The following is a 16,845-nucleotide window of genomic DNA, read 5'->3' on the forward strand; positions in this document are numbered from 1 at the left end:
AGAGGCCAGGGGCTGGCGGCTGCGGGGAGGAAAGCGGGGCGGCGGGCAGGTGCCTCTGGTTCCCTCTGCCATGAGCCGCTGTATGGAAGGGCAGGGGGCAGGGATTGACTCGCCATAAAGCAAAATCCAGCCACTTTGGGAACCCGAAAGGAGACATCTGCGTCTCACCTTACACTGCGGCGGCGGCCGTTTTGCAGGGTGAGTGCGGATAACTTTTGAAAGGGCCCCTGTCTTGCCAGCCCCAGGTGAAATGAAGCAGGGAGCAAAGCCAGAGCCACTTTTAGCAAAGAAAATCCTTGTGGGTGGTCTGTGCACAAACATAGAATCATCGAAGATCAGGGTTACTTGGAAGAGCCCTCAGGTGGTCATCAGTCCAACCCCTGCTCAAAGCAGAACCAATCCTCAACTAAATCAGCCCAGCCAGGGCTTTGTCAAGCCTGACCTTAAAAACCTCTAAGGGTGGAGATTCTACCACCTACCTAGGTAACCCCTTCCAGTGCTTCACTACTCTCTGGGTGAAAAAGTTTTTCCTAATATCCAACCTAGACCTCCCCCACTGCAACTTGAGAGCATTGTTCCTTGTTCTGCCATCTGCCACCACTGAGGACAGCCTAGCTCCATCCTCTTTGGAACCCCCTTAAGGTAATTGAAGGCAGCTATCAACCCCCCCTCACTCTTCTCTTCTGCAGACTAAATAACCCCAGTTCCCTCAGCCTCTCCTCGTAAGTCATGTGCCCCAGGCCCCTAATAATTTTCATTGCCCTCCGCTGGACTCTCTCCAATTTGTCCACATCCCTTCTGTAGTGGGGGGACCAAAACTGGACACAGTACTCCAGGTGTGGTCTCACCAGTGCCGAATAGAGGGGAATAATGACTTCCCTCAATCTGCTGGCAATGCTCCTACTAAAACAGCCCAATATGCTGTTGGCCTTCCTGGCAACGAGGGCATACTGGTGACTCATCCAGCTTTTCGTCCACTGTAATCCCCAGGTCCTTTTCTGCAGAACTGCTTAGCCAGTCAGTCCCCAGACTGTAGCGGTGCATGGGATTCTTCCTAAGTGCAGGACTCTGCACTTGTCCTTGTTGAACCTCATCAGATTTCTTTTGGCCCAATCCATCGAATTGTCTAGGTCACTCTGGACCCTATCCCTACCTTCCAGCGTATCTACCTCTTCCCACAGCTTAGTGTCATCTGCGAACTTGCTATGGTGCAATTAATCCCATCATCCAGATAATTAATAAACATATTGAACAAAACCGGTCCCAGGACCAACCTCTGGGGCACTTCGCTTGATACTGGCTGCCAACTAGAGATCAAGCCATTGTTCACTACCTGTTGAGCCTGACAAACTAGCCAGCTTTCTATCCACCCTTTAGTACATTCATTCAATCCATACTTTTTTAACTTGCTGGCAAGAATACTGTGGGACACTGTATCAAAAGCTTTGCTAAAGTCAAGATATATCACTTCCACTGCTTTCCCCATATCCACAGAGCCAGTTATCTCATAGAAGGCAATCGGGTTGGTCAGGCATGACTTGCCGTTGGTGAATCCATGTTGACTGTTCCTGATCACCTTCATTTCCTCCAAGTGCTTCAGAATGGATACCTTGAGGACCTGCTCCATGATTTTGCCAGGGTCTGAGGTGAGGCTGACCAGTCTGTAGTTCCTCGGGTTCTCTTTCTTCCCTTTTTAAAACATGGGCACTATATTTGCCTTTTTCCAATTGTCCGGGACCTCACCCGATTGCCACGAATTTTCAAAGATAATGACTAATGGCTCTGCAATCACATCAGCCAACTCCCTCAGCACCCTTGGATGCATTAGATCTGGACCCATGGACTTGTGCATGTCCAGCTTTTCTAAATAGTCCTTAACCTGTTCTTTACTACTGAGGGCTGCTCATCTCCTCCCAATACTATGTTGCCCAGTACAGCAGTCTGGAAGATGACCTTGTCTGTGAAGACCAAGGCAAAAAAAGTATTGAATTGTTGCCTCCGCCATTCAGTAAGGGTCCCACACTGTACCTGACCTCCTTCTTGTTGCTAACATACCTGTAGAAACCCTTCTTGTTACCCTTCACATCCCTTGCTAGCTGCAATTCCAATTGTGCCTTGGCCTTCCTAATTACACCCTTGCATGCTCTAGCAATATTTTTATCCTGCCTAGTCATCTGTCCAAATTTCTACTTCCTGTAAGCTTCCTTTTTGAGTTTATGCTCACTGAAGATTTCACTGTTAAGCCAGGCTGGTTGCCTGCCGTATTTGCTATTCTTTCTGCACTTCGGGATGATTTGTTCCTGCGCCCTCAATAAAGCTTCTTTAAAATACAGCCAGCTCTCTTGGACTCCTTGCCCCCTCATATTAGCTTCCCAGGGGATCCTGACCATCAGTTCCCTGAGGGAGTCAAAGTCTGCTTTTCTGAAGTCCAGGGTTCGTATTTTGCTATTCTCCTTTCTTCCTTTTGTCAGGATCCTGAACACAACCATCTCATGGTCACTGCTGCCTAGGTTGCCACCCACTTCTACTTCCCCTACCAATTCTTGCCTGTTTGTAAGCAGCAGGTCAAGAGGAGCACAGCCCCTAGTTGGTTCCTCCGACACTTATGCCAGGAAGTTGTCCCCAACACTCTCCAAAAACCTCCTGGATTGTCTGTGCATTCCTGTATTGCTCTCCCAGCAAATGTCAGGGTGATTGAAGTCCCCCATTAGAACCAGGGCCTGTGATCTGGAAACTTCAATTAGTTGTCCGAAGAAAGCCTTGTCTACCTCATCCTTCTGATACAGTGGTCTATAGCACACTCCCACCACAACATGATGCTGTTGGTCTCACCAATAAACTTAACCCAAAGACTCTTTCAACAGGCTTTTCTCAGTTTCAAACTGGAGCTCTGAGCAATCATACACTCTCTTTCATACAATGCAACTGCTCCACCTTTCCTCCCATACCGGTCCTTCCTGAACAGTTTATACCGATCCATGACAGTGCTCCAGTCATGTGAACTGCCCCACCAAGTTTCTATTATTCCAATCATAGTTCCTTGATTGTGCCAGGATTCCAATCCTTCCAGCTTGTTTCCCAGGCTTCTTGCGTTCATGTACATGCACGAACAGGGGATTCAGAACTTTGCCAAGTGAAAGCCAATGAAGTAGGATGTGGAAGAGAAGTTGCTGAAGTAGCAATCTAATTTCTTAATGTAAAACAGTGAAGAGACATGCATTTAAAAGTATTCAAGTATTTCCTTTTTCAGTTCCACTGGCATCCTCTTTCTCACCAGAGCTTCCTCCTACAGCTGGTTGAAAAAAAAGTGATATTCACAGGCCTTTTCTCCATTTCTTTCCCTGAAAGTTGTTAAATTAATTTTTTCCACCCAGCTTCCTCTTGCATTAATGCTCACAGCAAATGAGCAGCGAACTGCTAAGAAGGAAATTGAAATTCTTGTGGATTTGGTAGCTAGAACATTCAAAATATTTCACAGTACTGCTGCAAGTTCCCAGGATTTTTTCAGTAAATGCTGCTTTGTTTGCAATTCCGTAGTTACTAACATACATAGTCTCCATAAGGTGTTGCCACAAGGCTAGTTAATGTCAACAACCATAAGTGGCATGCATAGTCTTGTAAATAACACAATATAAATATACAGAGGCTCATAAGGCACACAAAACCCACCACACTAATGGAAAAAAGTTATATCTGTCTATGCTTCAATTAAAATCCCTGGAGGAATTAAAACTGATTTGAAGTAAAATTTTGTGTTTCTGTTATATTACTTTTTATAGTGTTATCCTGATTGAAATAATCATCCAGTCTTATTTCAGCATTGCATGTGACGTTACTGGAGATGCCCACATGATAGCAACCAGCCAGAAACAGTTCACATAAACTGCAGAACATTTCCAGCCTGATAAATCAATGGTTTTCTCTTGCTCATGTGTAACTGGGGCCAGATCCAAATAACATTTAAATAAATGGAAAACCTCCCACTGACTTTAGTGCAAATTGGGTTAGATTTGTTATAGCTCCCAGATAGATTTAATTTGAAACGGGCATGCACAAGATTAACATTTGGCGGCTCTTGGAGGGGCACTTTCTTCATCCCCTGCAGCCAGAGGAACTAGATCTCCCCCATCAGACCCAGAGCCAGAGGAGCTACCATCTGCCACCCCGGCCAGGCCAGAGGAGCTCGCTCTTCCTGCCCCGGCCCCGGAGGAGTTATGTGCCTCCGCTGACTGGAGAGGCTAGTGCCCCTGCTTGTCCCCCCATCCCATGCACACCCCTGATTTGAAAGTAAGGTCATGTGGAAATAGCCAATTATCTTTCTAACATCACCTTGTCTGTCCACTGTGAATATTATGACTAATGCCTATTGCATTGTGTCTACACAGCAAATGGTATTGTATACCATATGAATATGAATGGTATACACTGATGATCTGAACATTAAATTGTCAGTTAATTTTTTTTTCAGGCTGTAAGATATCTGATATCCTCATGTAATGGTTTGTGGGGTCCAAACACCATGTGTAATAGACCTTTGATGGGTTGCTGGCTTTTGTCAGAGATCCTCAAATTAAGTGTGTGCTGAATATGCTGATGATGAATGTCAATCTTTTAATGTGCTATTTATTATGTTTAATATACTTATAGATATATGCTTTATTACAATATTATTCTAATTCTCAAATGTGCTTTTACGTGCATCAATAGCAGCAGATTTAAGTGTGACAACCAGCACATAGAACATCTACTACTGTAAGGAATATACAGTAGAACGTCAAAGATATAAACACCAGAGTTATGGGCTGACGGGTCAACCAGATACCAAGCAAAACTGGAAATAACCAGTTAGGTAGCAGCAGAGAGCTCCCACCCCCAAAAAGCAAATACTGTACTGTATTGCATCTTAAAGGTAGGCACAGCTGGGATGCCTGTCCCCACACCTCCACCGCCACCCCAACGCACGGGACAGCCACTTACAGCAAGATGCTGGGGCTGCCAGTCCAAGGCAGTCAGAGCCAATCAGCAGAGCAGGAGCAGCGCTTGAATCTGCACCGCTTTCACTCCTCCCCCACCCAGAGGGGGATGCACTGTTTTCATCCCCCTTCCCCAGGAAGGGAATATGCTGTTTTCTCTCTACCTGGCCTGGAGTGTCAGCTGCTGGATATGGAGCCCAAACTGCGTTTTGTTCAGAGTTACCAACATTTCAGAGTTATGGAAAACCTCCATTCCTGAGGTGTCCATAACTCTGAGGTTCTACTGTAGCATTGAAGGGAACACTTCAAAATTCACACACAACCCAATATAATCACCTAGGAATCATCTACAAAAAGGTAACAAGACAGCAATTTGTCATTCAGATATCTGTAGCATAACTGCATCGATACTTTAGTTTTCATTTTGCTTATACCGTTATAGTTTCCTTACAATGTCTATGTTTATATTGATAATGCCTTTGTACCCATTTTTCTTTAATGGTACCTACGGAGCTTCCTTGCAGTTCCCTTGCTAACTTTATAAATATGGGAACTGGCCCAACCTTTCTTACAAGAAAAACTGATCAGCAGAATATTCCATCAATTGCAAATGAAGATTTTAGATCAGTAAATAACAACTTAACCCACCACAACTGTTTTATGTTGCTAGGGATTTGATTAATTACATTCTTCATGATGCTGTAATTATGTCTGATTCAGAGTTTACAATGCATTCAATTAATTTTCAGTCAAGAGAGCTTGACAAAAGCTTAGAATCAAAAGAGCAGTTACAGTCTGACATTTCTCTAGTGGGGTTGTAAGACCAATGTTTAATGCTGGTACTAAAATTTTAGGCCAGGTTTTTAAAAATAGGAGCCTAAAATAAAGTCCCAGAGACATTAATGGGAGCTGTCGGGTGCTTAAGTCTTATGAAAATCTGTAAGTTCATGTTCAGTTGGTTATCCATCATGACCCCTAGAGTCCTTTGCAGAGTCACTGCTTTCCAGGATAGTTCCCCATCCTGTAAGTGTAATCATCATTTTTTGTTCTGAGATGCATGATTTTGCATCTGACAGTATTAAAATACGTAGTGTTTGAATAAGCCCAGTTTACTATGTGATTAATTACTCTGACTTCTCATTATTTACCTCTCCACCAATCTGATTCTTCTGCAAACTTTACCAATAATTATATATTTCTTCCAGATCACTGATAAAGATATTAGATATTATATGTACGTATTAGCATAGTGCCTAGGAGACCTACTCATGGACCAGGACTCCACTGTGTTGTACAAATACAAAACAGAACGATTTTTTCCCCCCCCCTCAAACAGCTTACAATCTAAGTATAAAACAAGACAACAGATAAGATAGATAGAAGGGGGAGCACTAGAAAACAATGAGACAGTACTGGGCAGCATGATAAGCAGTGGTCTCTGCACACTAGCAATCTGATCAGAGGCAAGCATCGATAGCTTGACAGTGAATGTGAGATGATAGGTAGGGTGGGGATTAGTTGTAAAGAACCTTAAAAGTGATTACAAACAGCTTACATTTGATGCAATGCAGACAGGAAGCCTGGGGAACAATTAAAAGAGAGGGGTAACATCGTCAAAGGAATGGGCTAGAAAAGTGATGTTTGCAGCAGCATTCTGATTAGACATGAGAGAAGCAAGACTACACATTTGTCAAGGCTAGAGAGAAGGATGTTGCAGTAACTGAGATGCAAGATGGTGAGAGTTTTGACAAGAGGCTTAGCTGCATGCGTGGATGGAGTAGGGCCCCGCAGGGATCAGTTCTGGGTCTGGTTCTGTTCAGTATCTTCATCAATTATTTAGATAAGTCAGAGAGAGTATACTTATAACATTTGTAGATGATACCAAGCTGGGAGGGGTTGCAAGTGTTTTGGAGGATAGTATTAAAATTCAAAATGACCTGGACAAACTGGAGAAGTGGTCTGAAGTACATAGGATGAAATTCAGTAAGTACAAATGCAAAATACTCCACTTAGGAAGGAACAATCAGTCGCACACATACAAAATGGAAAATTACTGCCTAGCAAGGAGTACTGCACAAAGGGAACTGGGGGGTCATAGTGGATCACAAGCTAAATATGAGTCAACAGTGTAACACGGTTACAAAAAAAGCAAACATCATTCTGGGATGTATTAGCAGGAGTGCTGTAAGCAAGACACGAGAAGTAATTCTTCCACTCTACCCCATGCTGATTAGGTCTCAGCTGGAGTACTGTGTCCAGTGCTGGATGCCATATTTTAGGAAAAATGTGGACAAATTGGAAAAAAAAATCTAGAGGAGAGCAACAAAAATGATTAAAGATCTAGAAAACATGACCTATGAGGGAAGTTCGAAAAAATTGTTTTTTTTTAGTCTGGAGATGAAAAGACCGAGGGGACAGGATAACAGTTCTCAAGTACATAAAAAGGTTGTTACAAGGACGAAGGAGAAAAATTATTCTCCTCAGCCTCTAAGGATAGGACAAGCAGCAATGGGCTTAAACTGCAGCAAGGGTGGTTTAGGTTGGACATTAGGAAAAGCTTCCTGTCTGGGTGGTTAAGCACTGGAATAAATTGCCCAGGGAGGTTGTGGAATCTCCATCATTGGAGATTTTTAAGAGCAGGTTAGACAAACACCTGTCAGGAATGGTCTAGATAATATTTAGTCCTGCCATGAGTGCAGGGGACTGGACTAGATGACTTCTCACTGTCCCTTCCAGTCCTATGATTCGAACTACCATATAACTGCTATTCTTTTTATATAGTTACAGTGCATTACAGATGACCAGAGGGAGGATCCCATACAACTTATGAATACGAAAAAGAGTGGCAGAATCTAGTTCTCTGAAAATAGCATGTGCTGTGTTAAGTTATGAAAGATGCATTTTTCTAAATAAATAGTGAATATTGGCTGGGATATTTAAAAGGCCATTTTTACAAACAATCAATTCATTAGATAGTAATAAATATATAGCAGTAAGGTTTATTAATTTTATTGTTAAATATGCAACGGACACTTGAAGTGTATAATGTTACAAACTGTATATACAAACGTTTTCTAACAAGTGCTTGTTATAAAAAAAGATATTCTGATATTAAAGCCAAGTGATAGCTGTGAATTAATTTAGAATCTGCTGTAGTATTCACTTCTGATAAAAGGCAATACAATCAATCTAGGAAGATTTACAGTTAACTGCATGCCAATGAAGCTCACGTAGTTTAGGTACAGCTTTAAAGAAAATTCTATAGTACAGATCTTTTCCTGCATGTATTTTAAAAAATTGCCCACAGAGTACTTTATAATTTGTTAAAATGTACTGATTTGGGGACTCAGAGAAGTTTGATTGCAAAGATGAAAGTGCTACAGTGCCTGGCATTGAATTGTTTAACTTTCATTTTAGAGGCAAGTGCGAATATTTAACTTTACCACAAAATATTGCACATGGTTTTAGCCACACAATTCCCATTAAAGTCAGTGGGAGCTGAAGTAAAAACCTTATAGCACCCCCTGGAAAGTTCAGAGGTTAGTATAACAGGGTAGTTAGTATAACAGGGTAGTAGTTTGTGGTATAAAGATATATTTCAGACTCCATTTAATGATTTAAAATGTTCATACCATACTGTTCATAAAAATAAACCTAATTAATATGCAAAAGGTAGATTAAAATATGTAGCAGTTTTACTTTAATTACTGTCATGGTAAACAACTGTACATTTGCTTGTTTAGGGCAAATTCTGACAGCCATCTGTCCCTAAGTCTCTTTAAAATTATACAGTTTCCAGACTTCTTAAATACTATGAAAAGAAAACAATTATTCCATTACATTATATTAACAAGATCATATTAGAGCCTCCTCCTGCTCCCACTGACACTAATGACAGCAGAATCGAATCCTCAGTAAACAGATGTCCAGTTTCTATCTCTACACTGTAAATCCCCAATCCTGCAAATCCTTCACTCTATGGAGTCCCAACAAAGTCACGAAAACTCAATTAATGGAAACAACTCAAGTCCCTACTGCACAAAGTATTACTCAGTCAAACCTGTTGCAATATAGTAATTAAACTTAATACAAATTTGTTGGAATCCAGTAATTGTGTAAGCAGGGTATTGCATTGCAAAGTAATAATCCACTAGTTTCAAAACATTAAATATGCTAAACATTTAATCTGCTCCTGAAAAGATTTAAAAATGTATTTCCTGATAGCTGTTCTGAGGCAAATTTCTAAAATAATACTGGTACATAAGAAAAAAAATTAAACTTGAAATTAAATCAAGTCTTAACTATAAAATGTATTGAACATCAAATTAAAAACACACAGGGAAACTACAGTCTTCTAATTGAAGCGGAGAAGAATTTTACTCAATATATCTGGGAATACCTTTGGCTGTCTCTTAAGAGAGCAGGTTGCCTGTTAAAGGTTATTTGTACAGGTTTTACTGAATTCTACAGTATCGCAAGTAGATTAATAACAGATACATTAGGGATTGGTTTAAGGCACTCTGAATCCTCCATAATCTGTTAAGAACAAGAGCACACTGTTACATTTTAATCTCAATATCTTTCTTCTTGTGCTTTAGCTCAAAATTAGAATAGCTTATATTGAAGAAAAATCTCTTTATAAAAATAGTTATATACTTTTTAAAAAAATAACCCATGCAGCTTCTGTACAAAAATCTATACAAATTTCACAACATATTTCATTCTGAGAAACTTTCATGCACATGAAAGGCTTCTATTTTAATTAAAACAAAATTACTTCTGTTTAATCATAAAACACTGTTGCATAATCACTGTCCATCGCTGTCATTCATTTCGTTCAGTAGACATTAACTGGCTGTTTAATTTCATCAGCAGTTTTACGACAAGACCTGCCTACATACAGGGGGGAAAAAAATAAAAAAATTGTATCAAGGATTTCCAGTTATCATAAAAAAACCCACAGCATACTTAAATATATGGTAAACAAATTTATTCACTTTTAACACTTTAAATGATTAAAACTGAATGTTAGAAATCCAGTTCACTTGCAACTATTTATGCTGTTTGTCTTTTATTTCTCTCAGTGAAATTGTGTTCAAGATGTGGGCATACCAGGGATTTATATAATGGTGTTATGATATTTTTTGTCTTATTATCTATCCCTTTCCTAATGGTTCCTGACATTCTATTAGTTCTTTTGACTGCTGCTGCATGTTGAGGAGATGTTTTCATAGAACTATCCACAACGCCTCCAAGATGTCTTTCTTGAATGGTAACAGCTAATTTAGATCCCATAATTTTGTGGGTATTGTGACAAAGTTCCTCCTCTACCTTGGTGGGTCCTGCGCTTATTGGCAGATTTGCTCACCTCAGTGATCTTCCCCTCTGGTGGAACCCACAGTTTTGGTCAACTCCTCCTGTGTCTGATCAGGAGTTGGGAGGTTTGGGGGGAACCCGGGCCCGCCCTCTACTCCGGGTTCCAGCCCAGGGCCCTGTGGATTGCAGCTGTCTATAATGCCTCCTGTAACAGCTGCATGACAGCTACAACTCCCTGGGCTACTTCCCCATGGCCTCCTCCAAACACCTTCTTTATCCTCACCACAAGACCTTCCTCCTGGTGTCTGATAATGCTTGTACTCCTCAATCCTCCAGCAGTACACTCTCAGCTCCTTGTGCCTCTTGCTCCCAGCTCCTCACACACACCAAACTCACTGAGTGACTGGGAGGCTTTTAACTAGTTCCAGCCAGCCCTTGATTGGCTTCAGGTGGCCCAATCAATGTAGCTATCTCCACTGCCTTCTAGAAGGATCTTAATTGGCCCCAGGTGTCTTGATTAACCTGGAGCAACTGCCATTTGGTTACCATGGTACTAGGGATTTGGTTAGCCTGGGGCTAACATACCTGTTCCTTACTACTTTACTGTAGCCATCTGGCCTTGCCCCATCACATTATATATGGGATTATGTTTTTCAGTGTGCATTACTTTGCATTCATCATGACTGAATTTCATCTGGCATGTTGTTGCCCAGTCACCAAATTTTGTGAGATGCCTTTGTAACACTTTGCAGTCTTTTGATTTAACTATCTTGAGTAATTTAAGCTAGATCTAGTCTACCAATCCACACCCTGACACAGTTATACTGACCTAACATCCGGTGCAGACAGCACTACATCAACGGGAAGGCTTCTCCAGTCGAAATAGGTACTGGTGGAGTACCTATGTCAATGGGAGAAGCTGTCCTATTGGCATAGATAGTATCTTCACTAAGCTCTACAGTGCTCTAAGTGTAAACCAGGGTTTCTCAAACTGGGGGTTGTGACCCCACAGGAGGTTGCGAGTTTATTACCTGGGGGTTGCGAGCTGTCAGCCTTCACACCCAAACCCTGCTTTGCCTCCAGCATTTATAATAGTGTTTAATATAAATTAAAACCAAAAATTTTTATAAGGGGGATAGTACTCAGAGGCTTGCTGTGTGAAAGGGGTCACTAATACAAAAGTTTGAGAACCACTGGCATAGACAATCCCTTAGTATCATATTCAGACTTTGCCATCTCACTGTTTACTCCTTTTTCCAGATCATTTATGAATATGTTGAATAGCATTAGTCCCAGTACAGCTCCTTGGGTAACCCTGCTATTTACCTCTCTCCATTATGAAAACTGACCATTTATTCCTATCCTTTGTTTCCTATCTTTTAACCAGTCATTGATCCATGAGAGGACGTTCTCTCTTATTCCATGTGTGATGCTGTGTAAACAGGAAGATAACTAGCTATACTGATACAGTCACCACTGTTACAAAATTGCAATAAATCTTATACAAAGTATGTTATATACAGTATCAATGGAAAAATTATAGACTGATAAATATTATTCTGTTTAAATCCATGTATCATTTTTGTAGATGAAGTTATGAATATCTGCTTTGTGTTTGTATCTCAAACATGTTGTTTTCTTGGGTGACACCCCACGACAGATTTGCATCTAGACTAGCCAGCCTGCTTAATGGCCTATTAAGGGCAATCAGCCGAGCCCCTCCTGGAGATGTTTCAGAGAGCACAGAGGCAATGGCTGTCCCATGATTCAACAAGGCATATAAGGACATGTGATCTAAGACTCCATCTTTTGCCAGTAACTTTCCATGCACTTGGGTTGAAAGTATAAAAGGAGACTGACATTGCCTCTTTGTCTTCATTCCTGCTCCACATCTCTGGACAGGATTTCTAACAAAGGAGAGCTTCGCACAAAGGACTGATGACCCCCAATCTAATGGGTGAACTAGAAAGACATATTACAAGCTAGCAGATTTACCATCACTGCTATAAACTTGATCTATAGACTTTGAAAGCACTTGTATGAGATTCCTTTAAGCATTTAATAACTCTCCTTTTTTCTTTTTATTAATAAACCTTTATTTTTTAATTACTAAAGGATTGGCTACAAGCGGGTATTTGTTAAAATCTAAAGTATATATATTGACCTGGGGGAGTGGCTGATCCTTTTGGATTAGACGAACCTTATGTATGATGAATCTGGTTGTCAGTAACCTCTCATCATAAAGACCAGATGCCTGGGTGATGATAGGGGGTGGATTACCTAAGGGGACTGTGTTTTGGCTTCTTGTTAATCCGAGTAGAGATACAGGAGCTCACTTTTGTTACTGGTTTGGTGAACGCTAAAGTTAGAATAACCACCAGTTTTGGGGCATGACTGCTGTTTTTTAAATCAGTTTGTCCTTACTGTGGCATTCTCAGTTGTAACTGACACCAGGCACAGTCACATCATGACTGCTTACTTTGCTTACGAACCATAGATGACGGACTTTGTGAAAGGCTTTCTTAAAGTCCAAGTATACTATATCCACTGAATAAGCCTTACCCATGTTTGTTGACTCCCTCTAGAATTCTAATAGAACTACAGTATTTAACTACATTTTTTCAATGCTTACCTGTTTGGTATGGACTATGAAGCTCATTTTGTTTTCCAGACTATGGATTTGAAAACAGGTATCTGCATCTCCTAACTGCCACATAAAGCAACCATACTTTAGACTGATGAGCAAACCCTGCAGTGAGAAATAGAAAATGTTAAGAATATTTTCTGAACTATAATGTGAACCTTCCTCACTTCGTCTAAATAAGGTTCTGGTATGCAGTTAAGGGTACAGCATATACAATACTGAATTTTAAATGATCATCTGCCATAATATTAGGATTTCCATTTCCAAGAATTTAAAGCTGAAATTCCATATTTTTTAAGTTTTTAAACTTCACATATTGATTGTAAATGCATACAACATTTTAATTCTATGCTCAGATGTGAAATAAATCACCAGCACTTAGTAAACTCCCCATGCTCTTAACTTCTATGTAAACTGCCAGTAAAAACTGCTAACCCTCACCTTGGTTTCCATATTGAGGAGATGCAGTCCTTTTACATTTACTCCTACGTACACTCTGATGACTTTATGACTGCTTGAACTCGCCTTGGTGAATACCTGTCCTGTGAAAAAAGCAGCTCCATAGGTAGGAATTTCCCAGCAATTCTGCAAGAACATGCGTTGCAGGTGATGCATCTCTTTACTTACACCTTCACTAGAGCTGAGACTCTAGAATTAAAAGAGCAAATAAGTCACAAAAGGAACTGTTTTAATAATGCACATTCTTCAAATAGGGCAAAGTGGGAGCTGGTTTTCTTTAAGGGCTTTTTCTGACAATCATCCTGAAATGATGCCACACCTGGAATAACAGCCTAATAGCAGTGTGATGGGATGTATCAAACTTTTGATGCTCCCTGTTAGGAGGCCCTGCAGCCTTCGTGCACCCCACCTGAAGAAGGTGTCCTTCTGGGGGAAAAGAGCAGTGAGTTCAGACCTAAGTGTGTGTAGAGAGGTCACCCAGGATCAGCTGCTGGTGGAACCAATGAGAATTGGTCCTCAAGCAGTGAGAAGGGCTGGGAGCAGGTAGAATCCAATCAGGGCCTATCAGGGAAGGAAAAAAGGACTGGTTATTTCCTCTAAGGTGCAGTTCTGAGTGAACCTAGAAAAAAAGGAGGAATGATCTCCCTTGTCTTAATTCAAAAGCTCGGCCTGATCAGGGACCTAACTCTGACTACACCTTTTGATTGAGTCAGCAAAAGACTGGTTTGTTTTGTGCAATTTAAAGCCAAGATAGCCATCTTGAGTTAGCTATCAATTGACTTTGGTAAAATTAAAGGGAGCTCACTTCATGAGATGTGCCCTCGTTCAGATGAACCCATAACAGTCTCAATTTGTCAGAAATTCAGAACCTTTTTTTTTAAAAAAGCGTTGAAAACATTTCTATTAGGTTTCATAAACTTACACTCTTCTGACTTATACTTTATGCCTAAACTGAATTGACAGTGCCCCTTGAAGCACAGTTAGCTGGCTGGTATCAAAGTAAAAAAAAAGATTATGACTTCAGTGACACAATTTACTGACAAACAAATCAACTTTTAATTTTATAATCAGAAAAAATGTTCAGACAGCTCAGTACTAAGATATGTTGTTTCAAGGTACAGTATATTTTACTTGAATGTAAAAAAATAAAAAATGGACTACTGAATCAGTAAAAAGAATGATTCACTATCAATTTTTAGCCTTACTACATTTCTGGCTTTGTATATTACTATTGTTATAATGCAGAACAGTAACAGAAAACTAAAGAAAAACAACTAAGATTTTAAGACAGGATTTCCAGGACCTGGGGGATACTGTTAATGTTCTTACCTTGTATTCATGAAGTATCCTGTTTGTCCAGTGAGGAGCCTTACTTTTTAGTTTGGTGATGGGTACTATAGATTTAAGATTTTCTTCACTAAAAAGAAAAAAGCCAAAATATTACCTAGTTTTCCATCACTGAGCAAAGTACTGCACACAAGGCAATGTCTTCCAGCATGGCAATACTAATATCTTTAAGGCCTGGTCTACACTAGGACTTTAAGTCGAATTTAGCAGCGTTAATTCGAACTAACCGCTCAACCGTCCACACCAGGAAGCCATTTAATTCGAACTAGAGGGCTCTTTAGTTTGAATTTGGTACTCCACCCCGACAGGTGGAGTAGCGCTAAATTCGACATGGCTAGCTCGAATTAGGCTAGGTGTGGATGCTAATCGAACTTAGTAGCTCCGGGAGCTATCCCACACTGCACCACTCTGTTGACGCTCTGGACAGCAGTCCAAGCTTGGATGCTCTGACCAGCCACACAGGAAACGACCCGGGAAAATTTGAATTCCTTTTCCTGTCTGGGCACTTTGAATCTGACGTCCTGGTTGGACATCGGGGCGAGCTCCGCAGCACCTGCAACGATGCAGAGCTCTCCAGCAGAGGAGTCCGGGCAATCCAAGAATAGAAAGAGGTCCCCAGCATGGACTGACCGGGAAGTCATGGATCTGATTGCTGCGTGGGGCGAGGAGTCTGTGCTCTCGGAGCTGCGCTCCAACAAGCGGAATGCAAAGACCTTCGAGAAGGTCTCCAAAGCCATGATAGACAAAGGATACAGCCGGGATGCGATGCAGTGCTGCGTGAAAGTCAAGGACCTGAGACAAGGTTACCAAAAAGTCAGAGCGGCAAACGGACGCTCCGGAGCACAGCCCCAGACATGCCGCTTCTACGAGGCACTGCATGCCATTCTCGGTGGGTCTGCCACCACTGCCCCACCAGTGACCGTGGACTCTGAGGATGGCATAGTGTACCTGGACAGTTCCTCGGCGATGTTCGCCGATGGGGAAGATGAGGAAGGGTTTGTGGAGGACGGCGCAGGTGACAGCGAACACAATACCGCTTGCCCTGACAGCCAGGATCTCTTCATCACCCTCACAGAGATCCCCTACCAACCGTCCCCGCCCGTTAACCCGGACTCAGAATCAGGGGAAGGATCAGGCGGTAAGTGCTATAAACATGGAAACATTTATTTTTTAAAAAACAGGTATAGAAAAAATAGAAATACTATATAAAAAAATTTCAATGTCAAACTATATAAAAAGTAGGTCCACACATATAGGGATTGAACAATAATCCTCTTGGGACAGTTCAACAAAGCTCTCAGAGAGGTGCTCGAAAAGCCTCCGCAGGAGGTTCCTGGGGAGAGGTGCCTTATTTGGTGCTCCGTGGAAGCACACTCTTCCGCGCCAGGCCATCCTAATGTAAAGGGGAATCATCGCCTCCACAAGCATGGCAGCATATGGTCCTGGTCTGTGCAGGGCTTCTCTTAGCATCCGCTCTCTCTGACTCCGAGTGACCAGCCTCAGGGTAATGTCGTTCTGGAAGTGCTGCATCTAATTAGGGCAATTAGTGTACTGTTACTATTGTGAATGGTAGACTTTTACTTTGCATAAGAATGACCCTCGCTTAACAGCCACGTGTTGGAGGCCACAGAGGAAAAGCATACAGTGATCTTTCCCGTGCACTGCCGGGAGGGGCTGGAAAAGGCTCAGACTTTATGCTTTCCAGATTGCCTTTAGCGGGAGGGCACAGCTATCCATTAACTGTTAAGCAGACTCTACTGTAAGGCTTATCAGGACTGGCTGCTAGACGGATTCAGCTGTCCCTCCCCGCTTGGCATCTCTCCTGTGCAAGACCGCAACCACTGAAAGCGTATTCCGAAATCTCGAACTTGTCCTGAGATCTCGTGAGACTAGGTGCCCTGTATGGTCTTGTTCACAGAAACTGACTAGACTGTGTTCACTGTTCGCAAACATGTATCTGTTCAAGGAAATCACTTACTTTTTCCCATCACACAGCTTCGGCTCTTTCCCGGACTGCCCCGTCATCCACCTCGCAGAGGCTGGCTAACATTAGGCGGCGAAAAAAAAAGACTAGGGACGAGATGTTCGCGGAACTGATGGCCTGCT

The 16,845-nt window shown here is 41.8% G+C and overlaps 1 protein-coding gene and 1 long non-coding RNA gene across 12 annotated transcripts in view; one reads left to right on the forward strand and one right to left on the reverse strand.

The window, feature by feature from the left end:
* LOC120399153 overlaps positions 1-16,845 on the forward strand; it is a 33,612-nt gene continuing 16,767 nt past the window's right edge. The window contains exon 1 of the long non-coding RNA XR_005594992.1: positions 1-198. This is a non-coding gene — a long non-coding RNA (uncharacterized LOC120399153). The remainder of the gene's footprint in view (positions 199-16,845) is intronic.
* Positions 7,991-16,845, reverse strand: part of KRIT1 (KRIT1 ankyrin repeat containing) — a 54,370-nt gene continuing 45,515 nt past the window's right edge. For 7 of the 11 annotated variants that reach the window (XM_039527131.1, XM_039527128.1, XM_039527130.1 and 4 more), the window contains 4 exons: positions 14,722-14,809; positions 13,375-13,581; positions 12,922-13,038; positions 7,992-9,866 (listed from right to left, as the gene is read on the reverse strand). In XM_039527131.1, coding sequence (XP_039383065.1) covers positions 9,798-9,866; positions 12,922-13,038; positions 13,375-13,581; positions 14,722-14,809 — 481 coding nt within the window. In that variant the 3' untranslated portion in view covers positions 7,992-9,797. Of the gene's footprint in view, positions 9,867-11,482; positions 11,722-11,837; positions 12,252-12,921; positions 13,039-13,374; positions 13,582-13,711; positions 13,954-14,721; positions 14,810-16,845 lie in introns of those variants that run through there. The other 4 variants (XM_039527136.1, XM_039527137.1, XM_039527138.1 and 1 more) reach the window with 4 other exon arrangements.

The sequence above is a fragment of the Mauremys reevesii genome, linkage group 2 (assembly GCF_016161935.1).
Source record: "Mauremys reevesii isolate NIE-2019 linkage group 2, ASM1616193v1, whole genome shotgun sequence".
Taxonomy (NCBI): domain Eukaryota; kingdom Metazoa; phylum Chordata; order Testudines; family Geoemydidae; genus Mauremys; species Mauremys reevesii.